The sequence below is a fragment of the Sinocyclocheilus rhinocerous genome, unplaced genomic scaffold (assembly GCF_001515625.1).
Source record: "Sinocyclocheilus rhinocerous isolate Xijiao unplaced genomic scaffold, SAMN03320098_v1.1 scaffold579, whole genome shotgun sequence".
NCBI lineage: Eukaryota > Metazoa > Chordata > Actinopteri > Cypriniformes > Cyprinidae > Sinocyclocheilus > Sinocyclocheilus rhinocerous.
In genome coordinates, this window is record NW_015666542.1 from 1446622 (window position 1) to 1463315 (window position 16694).

The following is a 16694-nucleotide window of genomic DNA, read 5'->3' on the forward strand; positions in this document are numbered from 1 at the left end:
CAGACAGCATCACTGATTATAATAGCATAGTAGTAGTCGCGCCGCTCGCATCCGGTGTAGACATTCCACAACTTTGAGATTTTGTATAGATGTGAGAGATTTTTTAAATTATTCACACTGAAGGGAGCAGCAATTATATAATATACACAAAATATTAAATATTACACAACACAGCTTAAGTGATTGTTGAGTTCAGAATGAAAAAGTACATGACTTAACCTAAAAATGAACTAAAACTGCAAAAAAAAAAACTAAAATGAACATTTTAATTGTTTAATTGGTTCTTGTAATCACAGTTTATAGTCAAATATATCTATAAAAATGAAATGGAAAAACACTGGACACTTCATTCAAAGATTGTTTGTAGAGGATTGCAGTTTTCCATGTCAGATCCTTAGGTCAACAATTTTCTTAATTTCTTCACAGTAATCTTGATGGTCCCACTACTGTTTGTGTGCTTGAAAAACTGCAAAGAAAATTGATAAGCACTGTAAGCACTATTGTTAAATTCAATCGGTAGCCTATAGGCAGTATTTGGTAGCCATGATTTTTACTTAGACTGAATCCACCTTATTTTCCCCATAAGAGCAGCCACGGCCATTTGTAAATTTAATGTCTGGCTTCCAGTGTTATCCTCTTGCAGCTATTTTTAGCTGTACAAAACATATAATTTAGCTGCTTAATATTGCAAACTGGTGTATCTTACCGTATTATTTTAATCTATTGAATTATATACATACGGAGTCCCTATGGACATTTGCAAAAATATAAAAATATACAGACTTTTGCGTGCATACGAGAAACTTTAGTTTGCTCATGAGAAACTTTCGCATGCTCACGAGAAACTTTTGTGTGCTCACGAGAAACTATTGCGTGCTCACGAGAAACTTTTGTGTGCTCTTGAGAAACGTCTCAGGTTACTTATGTAACCATGGTTCCCTGAGTAGGGAACGAGACACTGCGTCCTCTAGGGGTCGCTATGGGGGAACGCCTCGTCGTGACCCGTGTCTGAAGCATACATTGAAAAAACACCAACTTGTTGGCCGGCGACAGCCATGATGTCACTACTGGTGCGACTATAGTGTAAATAGGCGCCTGGAGAACACATCATTCACTTCTTCGTCTGAAGCATGCGTCCGCAGCATGGCAAGAAACCTAGAGGACGCAGTGTCTCATTCCCTACTCAGGGAACCATGGTTACATAAATAACCTGAGACGTTCCCTTTCATGGGAACTTCGAACTGCGTCCTCTAGGGGTCGTGCTCACGAGAAACTTTAGTTTGCTCACGAGAAACAATTTTGTGCTCATGAGAAACTATTGCGTGCTCTCGAGAAACTTTCACGTGCTCACAAGAAACTTTAGTCTGCTCACGAGAAACTTTAGTTTGCTCACAAGAAACTATCGCGTGCTCAAGAGAAACTATTGCGTGCTCACGTGAAACTTTCGTGTGCTCTCAAGAAACTTTCGCATGCTCACCAGAAACTTTAGTTTGCTCACGAGAAACTATGTCATGCTCACGAGAAACTTTTGTGTGCTCTCGAGAAACTATCGTGTGCTCACGAGAAACTTTTGTGAGCTCATGAGAAACTATCGCGTGCACATGAGAAACTATCGCGTGCTCATGAGAAACTATCGCGTGCACATGAGAAACTATCGCGTGCTCATGAGAAACTATTGCGTGCTCACAAGAAACTTTTGTGAGCTCACGAGAAACTATCGCGTGCTCATGAGAAACTATTGCGTGCTCACTCTTGTATGCTGGAATCGATGGATGCGTGAGGAAAAAACGGCCTCTTCCATTCCTTCTCAATCTTTATATGAAAAGACAGGAAGAAAGGAAGGCTCACCTGAGCTGGAGGGTTATGGCCAGAAAAATAACGTTCATCGAGATATTTCGCGACGTCACTTTCTTCACCCGCTTTACGGCAAGTAAACCCTCGCCGTGGCGCGATCCATAATTTCCAAAAGCTCATCATACGCAGGGCAGGAGGATTGGGAGGTCTCAGACTCAGCTTCTTTGCCCTCTTCAGCTACTTCCTGCTTTTGCTGGGCTGATCCCAGCAGAGCAATGGCCCCTGAATCAGAAAATGTTAATGAAATAACATCATCCTCCAGCGGCTCACTCTCGTGCACAACCGACGATATCGCGTGCTCCACGAGAAACTATCGCGTGCTCACGAGAAACTATCGCGTGCTCACGAGAAACTTTAGTTTGCTCACAAGAAACTATCGCGTGCTCAAGAGAAACTATTGCGTGCTCACGTGAAACTTTCGTGTGCTCTCAAGAAACTTTCGCATGCTCACCAGAAACTTTAGTTTGCTCACCAGAAACTATGTCATGCTCACGAGAAACTTTTGTGTGCTCTCGAGAAACTATCGTGTGCTCACGAGAAACTTTTGTGAGCTCATGAGAAACTATCGCGTGCACATGAGAAACTATCGCGTGCTCATGAGAAACTATCGCGTGCACATGAGAAACTATCGCGTGCTCATGAGAAACTATTGCGTGCTCACAAGAAACTTTTGTGAGCTCACGAGAAACTATCGCGTGCTCATGAGAAACTATCGCGTGCTCATGAGAAACTATTGCGTGCTCACGAGAAACTTTTGTATGCTCTTGAGAAACTATCGCTGCTCACGATTACACAACACGCGAGAAAGAAACTTTTGTGTGCTCTTGAGAAACTATCGCATGCTCAGGAAAAACTTTTACGTGCTCACAAGAAACTTTAGTTTGCTCACGAGAAACTATCGCATGCTCAGGAAAAACTTTTACGTGCTCACAAGAAACTTTAGTTTGCTCACGAGAAACTATCGCATGCTCATGAGAAACTTTTGTGTGCTCTCGAGAAACTATCGCGTGCTATTGAGAAACTATTGTGTGCTCACAAGAAACTTTCGTGTGCTCTCGAGAAACTTTTGCGTGCTCACCAGAAACTTTTGTGTGCTCTCGAATAACTATCGCATGCTCATGAGAAACTATCGCGTGCTCACAAGAAACTTTTGCATGCTCTCGAGAAACTATATCACCCTGCAGCCCAAGACTGGCTGCCCACTGAAGCTAAGCAGGATTGCCCCCTTGGCCCTTGTCAATCATGGCCTTCTAATAATCCCCAACCACTTGATTGGCTCTATGACTCTCTCTCCTCTCCACCTGTAGCTGGTGTGTGTTGAATGCACTGGTGCCATTGTCCTGTGGCTGCCGTCGCATCATCCAAGTGGATGCTGCACACTGGTGGTGGTTGAAGAGAGACCCCCCTCCACATGATTGTAAAGTACTTTGGGTGTACAAAAATACACAATAAAGCGCTATATAAATGCATCATTCAAACTTTCGCTGCTCATGAGAAACTTTAGTTTGCTCACGAGAAACTTTCGTGTGCTCTCGAGAAAATTTTGTGCTCTCGAGAAACTATCGCGTGCTCACGAGAAACTATTGCGTGCTCACGAGAAACTATCGCGTGCTCTCGAGAAACGTTCACGTGCTCACGAGAAACTATCGCATGCTCTTGAGAAAATATCGCATGCTCACGAGAAACTATCGCATGCTCACAAGAAACTTTCGCATGCTCACGAGAAACTTTTGCGTGTTCATGAGAAGCTATCGTGTGCTCTCGAGAAATTTTTGCGTGCTCTTTAGAAACTTTTCCTGTGCGCACACGTTACAATGTCCGATTTATGTAAACTATAACCTACTTCCTTTGTCTGTCACTGCAGTTTTACTGAGAAGATAATGAGAGTATGGATGCACAGGACTTAATAAAGACCTGTTTGCTCAAATACGTGCTTTTATACCTATATCACGACCTTATGTCCGCTTTAAAGCATCCTGAGATGGCCGAGACATTCAAGGGTCCAGTATACTTATATCACAACCTTACGCTTTAACGCATCCTCTGTGACAGCAGAGAAAGCTCGCTGTGAAATGGGCTGAATGGTGCAATATGACTGTGTGCATTGAACTTTAATTTTGGATTTTGTGTTGGTATTTTTTGTGGAATATGAGGCTGAATCCAGCTCCTTATTCATTTGTCATTTACTGAAAAGCCTTTATGTAACGAGATGCTTTGTCCATATAGCACTGCTTGCAATAAGCACTGTTAGAACTGAATAAAGGAACTCAGCATTTCTCCACAATCTCCAAAGATGCATTAAATCCGACAAAGTGATTTAATAAAGGATGTTTTGATCTTGTAAAGTAAGAATATTTTAACACATTTTCCATACCAATATATACCTCAAAATGTGTTTTAAATGTCAGAATCAGAATCAGAAAGAGCTTTATTGCCAAGTGTGTTTACACACACAAATAAGTAGGGCTGCCCCCTAATAGTCAACTAACTGTTAGTCGACCAAAATTTTATTAGCCGCTTAGCCACAGAGAAAAAAAATCCACAAGCAAAGTCACGCAGTCCGTGACGGACAGATCGTTAGCGGCTGGTCTATGTGGTAATACAGTACATCGGGCAGGACATCCAAACGCTTGCCTGTCATTCATCAACCTCAAATATGGCTTATCATCTGAAATATGCAAGTATTAGCAACTTTACATGGCTGCTCAATCTAATGTAAACCTATAGAATTGTGCACTATTGAAGTGTATGTGTGGAGTGTGGAAACTGAACAGTAGCGCTCACTGCAGACAAATGGATGCGCTGGTGCGCTCACTTGCTCTTGAAATACTCCATCATTTTTGCTCATACAGATAAGAGTAATACATCGTTCAAACATGTAAAGACTCTACGTTTATTTGTGTGCACTCACAATAACAACAAAACATTGCGCTTTTGTAAAATAATGAAAGCAAACAGGAATGTGCTTTCTGCCGCCTCAGTCTCTGTGAACTTGAGCGCAAAACTCTGTGTATACTTGCCTTACAGATATGAAAAACATCTACAGAGAGCGAAATGTCTACTTTCAAATGAACCAGTTCAAATGGAAAACAAATATTCTCGGATTATGTAATCTGTATGAAACATACATATAGGGGCATCCCCTATACTGCGGAGATGACGAGTCAGTGATGCCGACTTCATCTCTTAAAGCTGAAAACAAAGAAAACACCAGTTAGGGCTGTGCAAATAATTGAATGCGATTTTCATGCGCATCTCGTCAGTAAAGCCGGTTCTTGCATGAAAATCGCATTCGATTATTTGCACAGCCCTAACACCAGTGTATCAATACATTATTAAAATGTTAATGTAGCCTCCTTACTGTTTTTCCCTGACACATTTATAATAATTTCTTCTGCCAGTGTGCTGTGGCAAGCTTTATGCGTGTAATTGAGCGATTATTAGGCTATGTAGGCAATTAAAGGCTCATTATAATGATTTAAATGGTTTATTAATAAAAGTGTGATTAGTCGACTAATGCTTAAAATGAACGACTATTAGTTGACCAGCAAAATCTTTAGTTTAGGGCAGCCCTACAAATAACGAAGTTGCCTTGGTGACAGGAACTTCCAGTGGAGAAAGTACAGACAAAGTGCAGACATAAACCTACATATAATTTATGGTAATAGAATGAAATATAACACTAATAATAATGAGAACAGATAATAAATGTAAAAATAATAACTATATGGTCATAAAAAATATAGAGAAAACAGACAGAATTATGAATGTGCAAATGTTTTGAGAAGTTATGTACAAAATATAGAGAAAATAGAAAAAAAAATTATGAATGCACTATTTTACAGTAAACATTTTTGAGAAGTTATGTACAGATGTACAGTCCTGAGATGTTATGTATTGTTCAGGTGGAATATAGCCTGAGGAAAAAAGCTGTTCTTATGCTGCTCAGTGATGATATATCTGTTATGGAATGCAAGAACTGAAACAATGTCTTTGTACTGAAGGCCAAGTTTAAAATAGATTTCACTTCATTCATATGCATCCATACTCTTGTTTTCTTCGTTGTAAGACGGCAGAAGTGACGCAACTGGTAACTGTAATGCGTGAGCTTTCAAAAAGTTTATTGTGCACATGTGAAACACTGCTTGTGAACACGTGAAAGTCTGTATATTTTTTTATTTTTGCAAATTTCCCTTTAGGGGCTCCGTATTAACACACTGGTTTGTAGTGCAAACAGTTTTACTTTGCACTTTGTTATTCTTCTCATTATTTCCCTACAGCGGCTAATGAATCAGAAGTCTCGCACATTCAAAGAAAATGGTGGGAAAACGTCTCAGGTTACATATGTAACCCTGGTTCCTCAAGGGAACGAGACGCTGCGTCAGAAAACGCTAGGGGAACGCCTTCTGTGACCACTCTCTGAATAACATGTGAAATCAGTCCAATAGCTGAGCGGGACGTCACGGGCGGGTGACGTCATGACCAGGAAGCTATAAAAGCATGTGCGGCCTGCTCGCTAGCCACTCAGTCACACAAACAACATCAATCTCCTCAGAGAAAGAGGGCCACAGCACTCACTCAGAGGGGGAAGAACCGCAGCGCGGGCTTCCAAGCCCCGAGAACGAGCTCTAGATCTAGCAAACACAGGTGGAGATAGGAAAAGCTGTCTCCAACCCGTCTGCTAGATCATATGCGATCTCCGCGTTCTCAGTCGCCGCCGTGCCTCAGCAGCAGCGGGACCGCAATCGCAAGATCACAGGCACGGACACACTCCTCGGAGCGTGCCCGGCGAGAGCGGAGCGCTAGCTCCCTATTAATGCTGCTCATTATAATATCAGGCATAATATGCTTGTGTAACTGATGTTTGTGCAACTGGCGAGCTCATTGACGCCCTCCGTATCAATCTCCTCGGAGAAAGACAGGCGGAGCGTCGCGCCCTCTCCCCGGTGAGAAGGACCGCAGCGCGGGCTTCCGAAACCCCGAGAGCGGGCGTCGGATCTGGTGATTAGGAAGTAGATCCATACGCGAAACCCACGAGCACAGCCGCCGCTCCACCTCGGCGAAAGCGGGGCCGGCACCGCGAGGAACGCTAGTGAAGGCTCCCTCCTCAAAGAGAGCCCTCTGAGAGCGAAGCAAGGCAGTAACAACTGTGCTTCGCTCCCAAGCAAACCACGCACAGGCTGTGTGTAACGTTTTCTTTGGGCAGGGAGGAACACACAACCTACAACGTGGCTTGCTCTCGCCCTTGAAATGCTTTGTCTTTGCATGAGCTTAGACATAGCTGGAGCTTATAGACTTTCACAATTGACAGACAACAATAAATATGACTGACACACACAGAGGGCTTCGCTGAATGACAGAAAGCTGACGCTGGCTCCACCGCACGTGCTTTTATAGCTTCCTGGTCATGACGTCACCCGCCCGTGACGTCCCGCTCAGCTATTGGACTGATTTCACATGTTATTCAGAGCGTGGTCACAGAAGGCGTTGCCTCTTCTATGAACTCTGATCTGTAGTTCTTTCCATATATTTTCTATTGGATTCAAGTTAGGTGATTGGCTGGGCCATTCTAGCAGCTTTACTTTCTCTGAAACCAAATTAGAGTTTCCTTGGCTGTGTTTGGGATCATTGTCTTGCTGAAATGTCCAGCCTTGTTTCGGATCATGAGCTGATCACCTGAATGAAGTGAGCTCTTCGTTTTGAAACATGCAGCGAACTGACTTGATGAAGGGATTAAGCCATATTGTGCTTTCGGTTTTAGTTTGTTTGACAGATACTGTGCCAAAGCATAATGGCCCAAAACACAACTTTAAAGACTTTTTATGTTAAAATATTTTTAAAAATCTACACCCCTTGCCCAAATTACCTATATCGGTTCATACCGTCAAGTGACCACGATGATATCAAGACAGTTTTGCTATCATGATACCACAATATTCATAATTGGTGCGTTCCAAATGGGATATATCGCCCTCCGAAGGGCACTTTGGAGTGAAAACTGTGGTGCAGTAAACTTTAAACGAGCTTCAACATGCTTTTTCTTCAGCAATGGAGTCTTGCATGGTGAGCCTGTATGCAGGCCACTGAGGTTGAGTGCATTACTTATTGTTTTCTTTGAAATAATTGTACATGCTAATTCCAGATCTTTCTGAAGCTCTCCACAAGTGGTCCTTGACTCTTAGACAACTCTTCTGATAATTATTTTCACTCCTCTGTCAGAAATCTTGTGAGGAGCACCTGGTCGTGGCCGGTTTATGGTGAAATAATGTTCTTTCCACTTCCGGATTATGGCCCCAACAGTGCTCACTGGAACATTCAGAATTATAGAAATCCTTCTGTAACCAATGGCATCAGTATTTTTTGCAACAATAAGGTTGCAAAGGTCTTGAGAGAGCTCTTTGCTTTTACCCATCATGAAATGTTTCTTGTGTGACACGTTGGTCATGAGACACCTTTTTATAGGCCATCAGCTGAGACTGAACCAGCTAATATTAAATTCCACTGACAAGGGGCAGGATTGCTTTCTAATTACTGATAGATTTCAGCTGGTATCTTGGCTTTCCATGCTTTTTTGCACCTCCCTTCATGTGTTCAATACGTTTTCCCTGTGTCATTCCACTTTATTACACAAAACTTAATTTCTGAACTTATTTGTTTTGTTTTCTTTGTATTTATGGATTACTTGGGTTGTTACCGACATCTGGTGAAAATTTCATGTCATGGAAATGTCAACAGCACCTTTGGAAATATATTTACTGAGAAAAATGGTGACGTGTTCAATACTTATTTTACCCGCTGTGTGTGTGTGTATATATATATATATATATATATATATATATGTTAATGAAACAAATATCAGCTTACCTTTTCAATATATGTAACGATTTCATCATTGCTCAGCTCAACAAAGGATCTCATTTTGAAACTTATGTACGCAACTGCTGTCACATCTATAAAAAATCAGATTCATATCATCATATGTGAATAAAACTTTAATCTATTCACAAAACCTGGGTTGTGAATAATAATAAGAAGAAGAAGAAGAAGAAGAAGAAATGAATGAACCTATAAAATAAACTTTGCTTACTTTGCAGGACAGCTTCTGGAGTTGAGGGTGTTGATTGACTTGCTGGTTGAGTTGTAGACACAAGTTGAGTTGTTGTCAGTTGAGAGGTAAATGTTGGTGTTGCTGTTCGAGTTGTAGATGTTAATGCAGTTGATTTCAATGTTGATGCAGTTGATGTAGTTTGAGCTGTTGATGTTGATCCAGTTGATGTCACTGCTGGCACAGTTGATATTGTTGATAGAGTGGTAGATAGTAGTAGTTGATAGGTAGTTGGTGCAGTTAATGTTGAGGTTGGTGCTGTTGATATTGAGGATGGTACAGTTGTTGTTACTAGAGTGGTAGATGTTGGTGCAGTTGGTGCAGCAGTTGTTGGTAGAGTGGTGGATGTTGGTGCAGTTGTTGTTGATGGAGTGGTGGATGTTGGTGCAGTTGTTGCTGAGGTTGGTGCAGTTGTTGTCGATGGATTGGTAGATGTCGGTACCGTTGATGCTGAGGCTGCTGCAGTAGTTGTTGATGGAGTGGTAGATGTTGGTAAAGTTGATGTTGATGAAGTGGTAGATGTTGGTGGCGTTGACGTTGAGGTTGGTGCAGTTGTTGTTAACAGAGTGGTAGATGTTGGTACAGTTGTTGTTGATGGAGTGGTAGATGTTGGTGCAGTTGATGTTGGGGTTGGTGCAGCAGTTGTTGGTAGAGTGGTAGATGGTTCTGCAGTTGATGTTGAGGTTGGTGCAGCAGTTGTTGATGGAGTGGTAGATGTTGGTGCAGTTGATGTTGAGGTTGGTGCAGTTGTTGTTGATGGAGTGCTAGATGTTGGTGCAGTTGATGTTGAGGCTGGTGCAGCAGTTGTTGATAGAGTCGTAAATGTTGGTGCAGTTGTTGTTGACAGAGTGGTAAATGTTGGTACAGTTGTTGTTGATGGAGTGGTAGATGTTGATGCAGTTGTTGTTGATAGAGTGGTAAATGTTGGTGCAGCAGTTGCTTGCAGAGTGGTAGATGTTGGTGCAGTTGATGTTGAAGTTGGTGCAGCAGATGTTGTTGAGGTTGGTGCAGCAGTTGATGGCAGAGTGGTAGATGTTGGTGCAGTTGATATTGAGGTTGGTGCAGCAGTAGTTGGTAGAGTGGTAGATGTTGGTGCAGTTGATGTTGAGGTTGGTGCAGCAGTTGTTGGTAGAGTGGTAAATGTTGGAGCAGTTGTTGTTAGAGTGGTGGATGTTTGTGCAGTTGTTTTTGAGGTTGGTGTAGCAGTTGTTGGTAGAGTGGTAGATGGTTCTGCAGTTGATGATGAGATTGGTGCAGTTGTTGTTGATGGAGTAGTATATGTTGGTGCAGTTGATGTTGAGGTTGGTGCAGCAGTTGTTGGTAGAGTGCTAGATGTTGGTGCAGTTGTTAGTGCAGCAGTTGTTGATAGAGTGGTGGATGTTTGTGCAGTTGTTGTGGTGGTTGGTAGAGTGGTAGATGTTGGTGGAGTTGATGTTGAGGTTGGTACAGTTGTTGGTGATAGAGTGTTGGATGTTGGTGCAGTTGATATTGAGGTTGGAGCAGCAGTTGCTGGTAGAGTGGTAGATGTTGGTGCAGTTGATGTTGAGGTTGGTGCAGCAGTTGTTGGTAGAGTGGTAAATGTTGGAGCAGTTGTTATAGTGGTGGATGTTTGTGCAGTTGTTTTTGAGGTTGGTGCAGCAGTTGTTGGTAGAGTGGTAGATGTTTCTGCAGTTGATGTTGAGGTTGGTGCAGTTGTTGTTGATGGAGTAGAAGATGTTGGTGCAGTTGATGTTGAGGTTGGTGCAGTTGTTGTTGATGGAGTGGTAGATGTTGGTGCAGTTGATGTTGAGGTTGGTGCAGCAGTTGTTGATGGAGTGGTAGATGTTGGTGCAGTTGATGTTGAGGTTGGTGCAGCAGTTGTTGGTAGAGTGGAAGATATTGGTGCAGTTGATGTTGAGGTTGGTGCAGCTGTTGTTGATGGAGTGGTAGATGTTGGTGCAGTTGTTGTTGACAGAGGGGTTGATGTTGGTACTGTTGTTGTTGATGGAGTGGTAGATGTTGATGCCATTGATGTTGTGGCTGGTGCAGTTGTTGTTAATGGAGTTGTTGATGTTGGTGCAGTTGTTGTTGATGGAGTGGTAGATGTCGATGCCATTGATGTTGTGGCTGGTGAAGTAGTTGTTGATGGAGTGGTAGATGTTGGTGCAGTTGTTGCTGAGGTAGATGCAGTTGTTGTTGACACAGTGGTTGATGTTGGTGCAGTTATTGTTGATGGAGTGGTAGATGTTGGTGCAGTTGTTGCTGAGGTTGGTGCAGTTGTTGTTAACAGAGTGGTAGATGTTAGTGCCGTTGATGTTGTGGCTGGTGCAGTTGTTGTTGATGGAGTGGTTGATGTTGGTGCAGTTGTTGTTGATGGAGTGGTAGATGTTGATGCCGTTGATGTTGTGGATGGTGCAGTATTTGTTGATGGAGTGGTAAATGTTGGTGCCATTGATGTTATGGCTGCTGCAGTTGTTGTTGATGGAGTGGTTGATGTTGGTGCAGTTGTTGTTGATGGAGTGGTAGATGTTGATGCCGTTGATGTTGTGGATGGTGCAGTATTTGTTGATGGAGTGGTAAATGTTGGTGCCATTGATGTTATGGCTGCTGCAGTTGTTGTTGATGGAGTGGTTGATGTTGGTGCAGTTGTTGTTGATGGAGTGGTAGATGTTGGTGCCGTTAATGTTGTGACTGGTGCAGTTGTTGTTGATGGAGTGGTTGATGTTGGTGCAGTAGTTGTTGATGTAGTGGTAGATGTTGGTGCGGTTGTTGCTGAGGTGGTTTCAGTTGTTGTTGACAGAGTGGTTGATGTTGGTGCATTTGATGTTGGTGGAGTTGTTGTTTGTGCAGCTGATGATGTAAGTGAAAATAAAACAGCACAATAAGAAAGAAGAAAACATATACTTTTTTAAAGAGGAAAAACATGGCAGAGAACAGTGACCTATAGTGGAAATAAAGCAAAAATGGAAGTGACATCTCTCTGACCTGTAAATGAATTGTTTTTCAGTGTTTGTGATACTCTGTTTGAACATGGTTTTAAGTGAATTTGAGTGCTACAAGTGTGTAATTTTCATCTGTGACTGAAGGCTAGTTTCACTAGAAAAACAGGATTATGTTGTCTTTGGTGGCTGTTTCTACTAAGTATTGTTTAGTAACTAGTTCAACAGATTTTTTTTACGTTCAGTCAATTTCTCTCTTTAAAGTCTTACCTGAATTATTTTTTAGTTGGCTCAAACTTTACTGAACTAGTTTTATAGTCCATTCAACTAAAATATTTTAATTGGTTGAATATTTAGAAAACTACAGCAAATTATGTCAATTAAAATTTAACCATTTACTCCATGTGTTTCATATGTTACATTAATTAAGATTTATTATTTGGGCATCGTAAGAAATTGCTGTGGAACTAGTTATTACATTTTATACTGAGTTTAACAAAATTATAAACTGGTGTCTATCATTCACTAAAAGCACACACATTGCAAAACATAATCGCCTTTATTTAATAACAATCTGCATTTATAACATTTGCCATACAGACTAAACATGCAGGCTATATAGGAATAGTTAACCCAAAAATGAAAATTTGCTGTTAATTGACCCTCAGGCCATCCAAGATGTAGGTGACTTTTCTTCAGTAGAACAGTAAAGGAGATTTTAGGTGAAACCATTTTCTTTACCAATTCATAAACTGCACATCTGTGGCTGCCAGATTTTGCGAGCCAAAAAAACATACAAACAAGACCAAATTACCAGTGGTTACCAATCACCTGATGACACATTGAGGTCTTATTAAGCAAAACAGTCACTCTGTGATATTAATTTGATCTTGTCTGTATGCTTTTTTGACCCTCAAAAACCGGCAGCCACCGACGTGGAGTGTATGAATCGCCAAGGATCACCGTTTAAGATAAAAATCTTTACTGTTCTACTGAAGAAAAAAAGACACCGACATCTGGGATGGCCTGAGGGTCAGTATATTAACAGCAAATTTTCATTTTGGGTGAACCCTTGGGTGAAGCCACCCCCCCTTTAAAGTGCTCCAGTTGTCAAACATTACATTTGTAATACAACTGCAAAATTCATTTTAAACATTTGTTTAATGAACTTAAAAAAGACTAAACAAGTTAAACAAAATGTTTGCAAACAGATATTTACAAATATTACTACTGTTCACAATTACATCTTTAAAATTAGGCAAAAGTCAGAAAAAAATAAATGAACCAGTTGATACAGTATACATTATACAGTGAACTAAGTCAAGTCAAGTCAAGTCACCGTTATTTATGTAACGCTTTTTACAATACAGATTGTGTCAAAGCAGCTTTACAGTATTAAACAGGAAAATAGTGTGTCAAAGGAACCAAAACTCAAACCAGCAGTTGAATTCCAGGCTGCAGCAAAGTCAGATTGTGCAGAGGACTCATCTGGTTCCCGTGGTCTTGTCCCAGTGGCCGTCTAGGTGACGAGGTCTTATGAGGGGATCTGTCTCTGGGGCTCATCTAGCTGACATGGACTCCATGGTCATCTCTAGGTGCTGATCCACCATCTGGACTGGATACGGACTGGATCTGGGTGGCTACATTCACCTCGGAATAAGAATGAAACAGACTAATAATAGTGCAGATGCCACTGAGAACAATAAAACACATTATAATTGTAGTAAAAACATTTACTGATCTACTGATTCACTACCTAGGGAGCTGATGGACGGCCTTGTGAAAGGATTCAGTTGTTCATTTTCTTTTGGAACGACTAACTCCCTTCTGAAGTGCCATTCACGAGACCATAATCACCATTTTGAATTAGCTCCATTTGAAAAGAGCGACATTTCAGCGTGGCTTGTTGTTAGTCAAGTTTAATGTCGTCTTTTAACTTCATGGTACATTTGCAAAAGTTTGCACACGCAAAAACCCATTCAACACGCCCATGTTAACTTCAAATAACCGTATTACTGTGGTTTGCATTACACGTTTCAAAGATTTCGGTTTAGTCGAATTAAGCATCAACATGGCTTATAAAGAGAGAAAGACAGCGCAATCTCTTCATGTTTTTTAACATCACGGAAACACAAAAATATCATACAACACGCCAAAATTAAAGCTAAAATTCATTATAGTAACAGCTTTTGACATTTATGGATTAAACAAGATGAAAGACCATGTTCCCTTAACTTAAACAGTCATTACCCTCAAACATATAATTCATACAACGCTTATTCAATGTTTTTATGTGGATATACGCTTGTGTATAAATATATTCGTTTTAAATAAAACGTTTACACCTTTTAATATATACCTTTAGTCTAAGTACAAATTTTTATTAAGTGCCACTGATGTGTGAACTTGACGTAAACTTAACTTAAATGTTCACGTTTCTTTGGACATACAACTTTTAAATCCACGCAAAAACATTGAATATGTTGAATGATTTTGTCGATAAATTTAGTCTAAAAAATGACATTTATTTAGTGGCACTTACCTGACGCGTGAACTTGACAAGATGGCGCTGGTGTTTCTCCTGCGAAGTCACTCAGGCTCGTGCACGTGCGGAATGATCTCAGTGTTGACTGGATTTGTTTTTATTAGGTTAGTCAACATTGGCAGTCTGAATTGTTGACTGGATTTGAAAATAACCCTTCATTAAATGTTTTTAAAATATATTTTTGTACATCTTAGCAACTAAGCCCAGGCAATAAAGTTAGTTCAACTTATTAATATTTTAACTTATTAATATTTGTGGCTTTCCAACATTTTGTTAATTGGATTTTTTTTTTTTACAGTATAAGTAATAAATAATTAAATAAGTAAAATAGTTAATAGCTGCACTTTTCCATACAAACAAAACATTGAAGTTGTTAACCCTGGGGTTCTCCTACCTAAATTTTGATTTATCCCACAAAGAGGAACTACAATCACTACAAAAATGGATGACATACATATAAATCCATTCTGCTCTTATTTTATGAACAAGTCCCGATGTTTTTGTGTGTGTGACTGAGACAAATGAAATCCACTGTTACATGAATCTACCTCTGGCAGGTGTCCTTATAAATATGCACATATATTCTGCAGCTATGAGCTTAACTTAACCTAACAATTACACATATTATTAGTTTTTTGAAAATAATTTAATCACACCACCGTTTCTTTAATAAAAACACTAATAGTTTCCAATTGGTCACCAGTTATGATGAACTGTTATGAAAACTGATCATGTGGGAGCAACTACAACAGCTCAATGTCCCTTTGGTAACAAACAATGCAGTAATGAACTGCTACATATTTCACTATCAGTTATATTATCGAGTGTTTTTCCTTATTTTTTTTTCTTGTAAATATTGGAAATTAATACAACATGTAGGTACAATTCAGGCAGAATGTAAAAACAAAAAAACAAAAAAACAAACAAACAAACAAACAAAAAAAAAAAAATATATATACAGTATTTCTGATATTAGCATGCTTAACAACGCTCTTCAAACTGCAATGAAAAAATTACAATTAAATGTACAGTAATATTTGTTAATTTAGTCCCCCAAAATAAAACAATAGGTTCTATATCTAATTATTATTACTAGCCAGATTTTTTTTCTTGTAAATATTGGAAATTAATACAACATGTAGGTAGTTGTTTGAGTTGTAGAAGTTGGTGTAAATGTTATTGATTGAATTGTAGATGGTGCAGTTGATGTAGATGTTGGTACAGCTGTCAGTTGAGCTGTGGATGTTGATGCAGTTGTTGAATGAGTTGTTGATGTAGTGGATGTAGATTTTGGTATTGCTGCCTGAGTTGTGGTTGTCAGTGTAGTTGATGTAGACATTGGTGAAGAGGCTGTTAGAAATTGAGATGTAGATGTTGGTGCAGGGTTTGTTGTTGATTCAGATGTAGATGTTGAAGCAGATGTTGTTGACTGAGGTGTAGATGTTGGTGCAGCGGTTGTTGATGATGTTGTTGTTGATTGAGCTGTAGATGATGTTGTAGCTGATGTAGATGTTGGTGCAGGGGTTGTGTTTGTTGATGGAACTTTAGATGTTTCTGTAGTTGATGTAGATGTTTGTGCAGGGGTTGTCTGAGCTGTAGCTGTTTGGTTAACTGATGTTGGTGCAGGGATTAATGTTGATTCAGATGTAGATGTTGGAGCAGGTGGTCTTGATTGAGGTGTAGGTGTTGGGCCAGGGGTTGTTGTTGTTGACGTCATTGTTGCTGATTGAGTTGTAGATGTTGCTGTAGCTGATGTAGATGTTGGAGCAGGGCTTGTTGTTGTTGTTGATGGAACTGTATATGTTTCTGTAGTTAATGTAGATGTTAGTGCAGGGGTTGTTGTTTCAGATGTAGATGTCGAAGCAGGTGTTGTTGATGGAACTGTAGATGTTGCTGTAGTTGTAGATGTTGGTTCAGTGGTTGTTGTTGATTCAGATGTATATGTTGTAGTGGATGTTGTCGAATGAATTGTAGATGTTGGTGCAGCGATTGTTGGTGATGATGTTGTTGATTGAGCTGTAGATGTTGTTGCAGCTGATGTAGATGTTAGTGCAGGGATTGTTGCTGATAAAGCTGTAGATGTTGATGTAGACGTTGGTGCAGGGATTGTTGTTGATTCAGATGTAGATGTTATTGATTGAGGTGTAGATGGCGGTGTTGTTGATTCAGTGGTTGGTAAGTGAGATGTAGTTGTTGTTGATTCAGATGCAGATGTTTCTGTAGTTGTTGGAGATGTTGGTTCAGTAGTTGTTGTTGATTCAGATGTAGATGT

General features: G+C 40.3%; 1 protein-coding gene across 1 annotated transcript; it reads right to left on the reverse strand.

The window, feature by feature from the left end:
• Positions 1-397: 397 nt before the first annotated feature.
• Positions 398-16688, reverse strand: LOC107732655 (uncharacterized protein PB18E9.04c-like; the record flags this gene model as incomplete). Its single annotated transcript, XM_016544057.1, has 8 exons — positions 398-466; positions 8719-8804; positions 8942-9393; positions 9568-9696; positions 9784-9849; positions 10621-10976; positions 11055-11710; positions 15556-16688. Coding segments are annotated over 7 exons (2841 nt in total), but the record flags the coding sequence as incomplete, so codon positions are not given.
• Between the last annotated feature and the right edge of the window lie 6 nt (positions 16689-16694).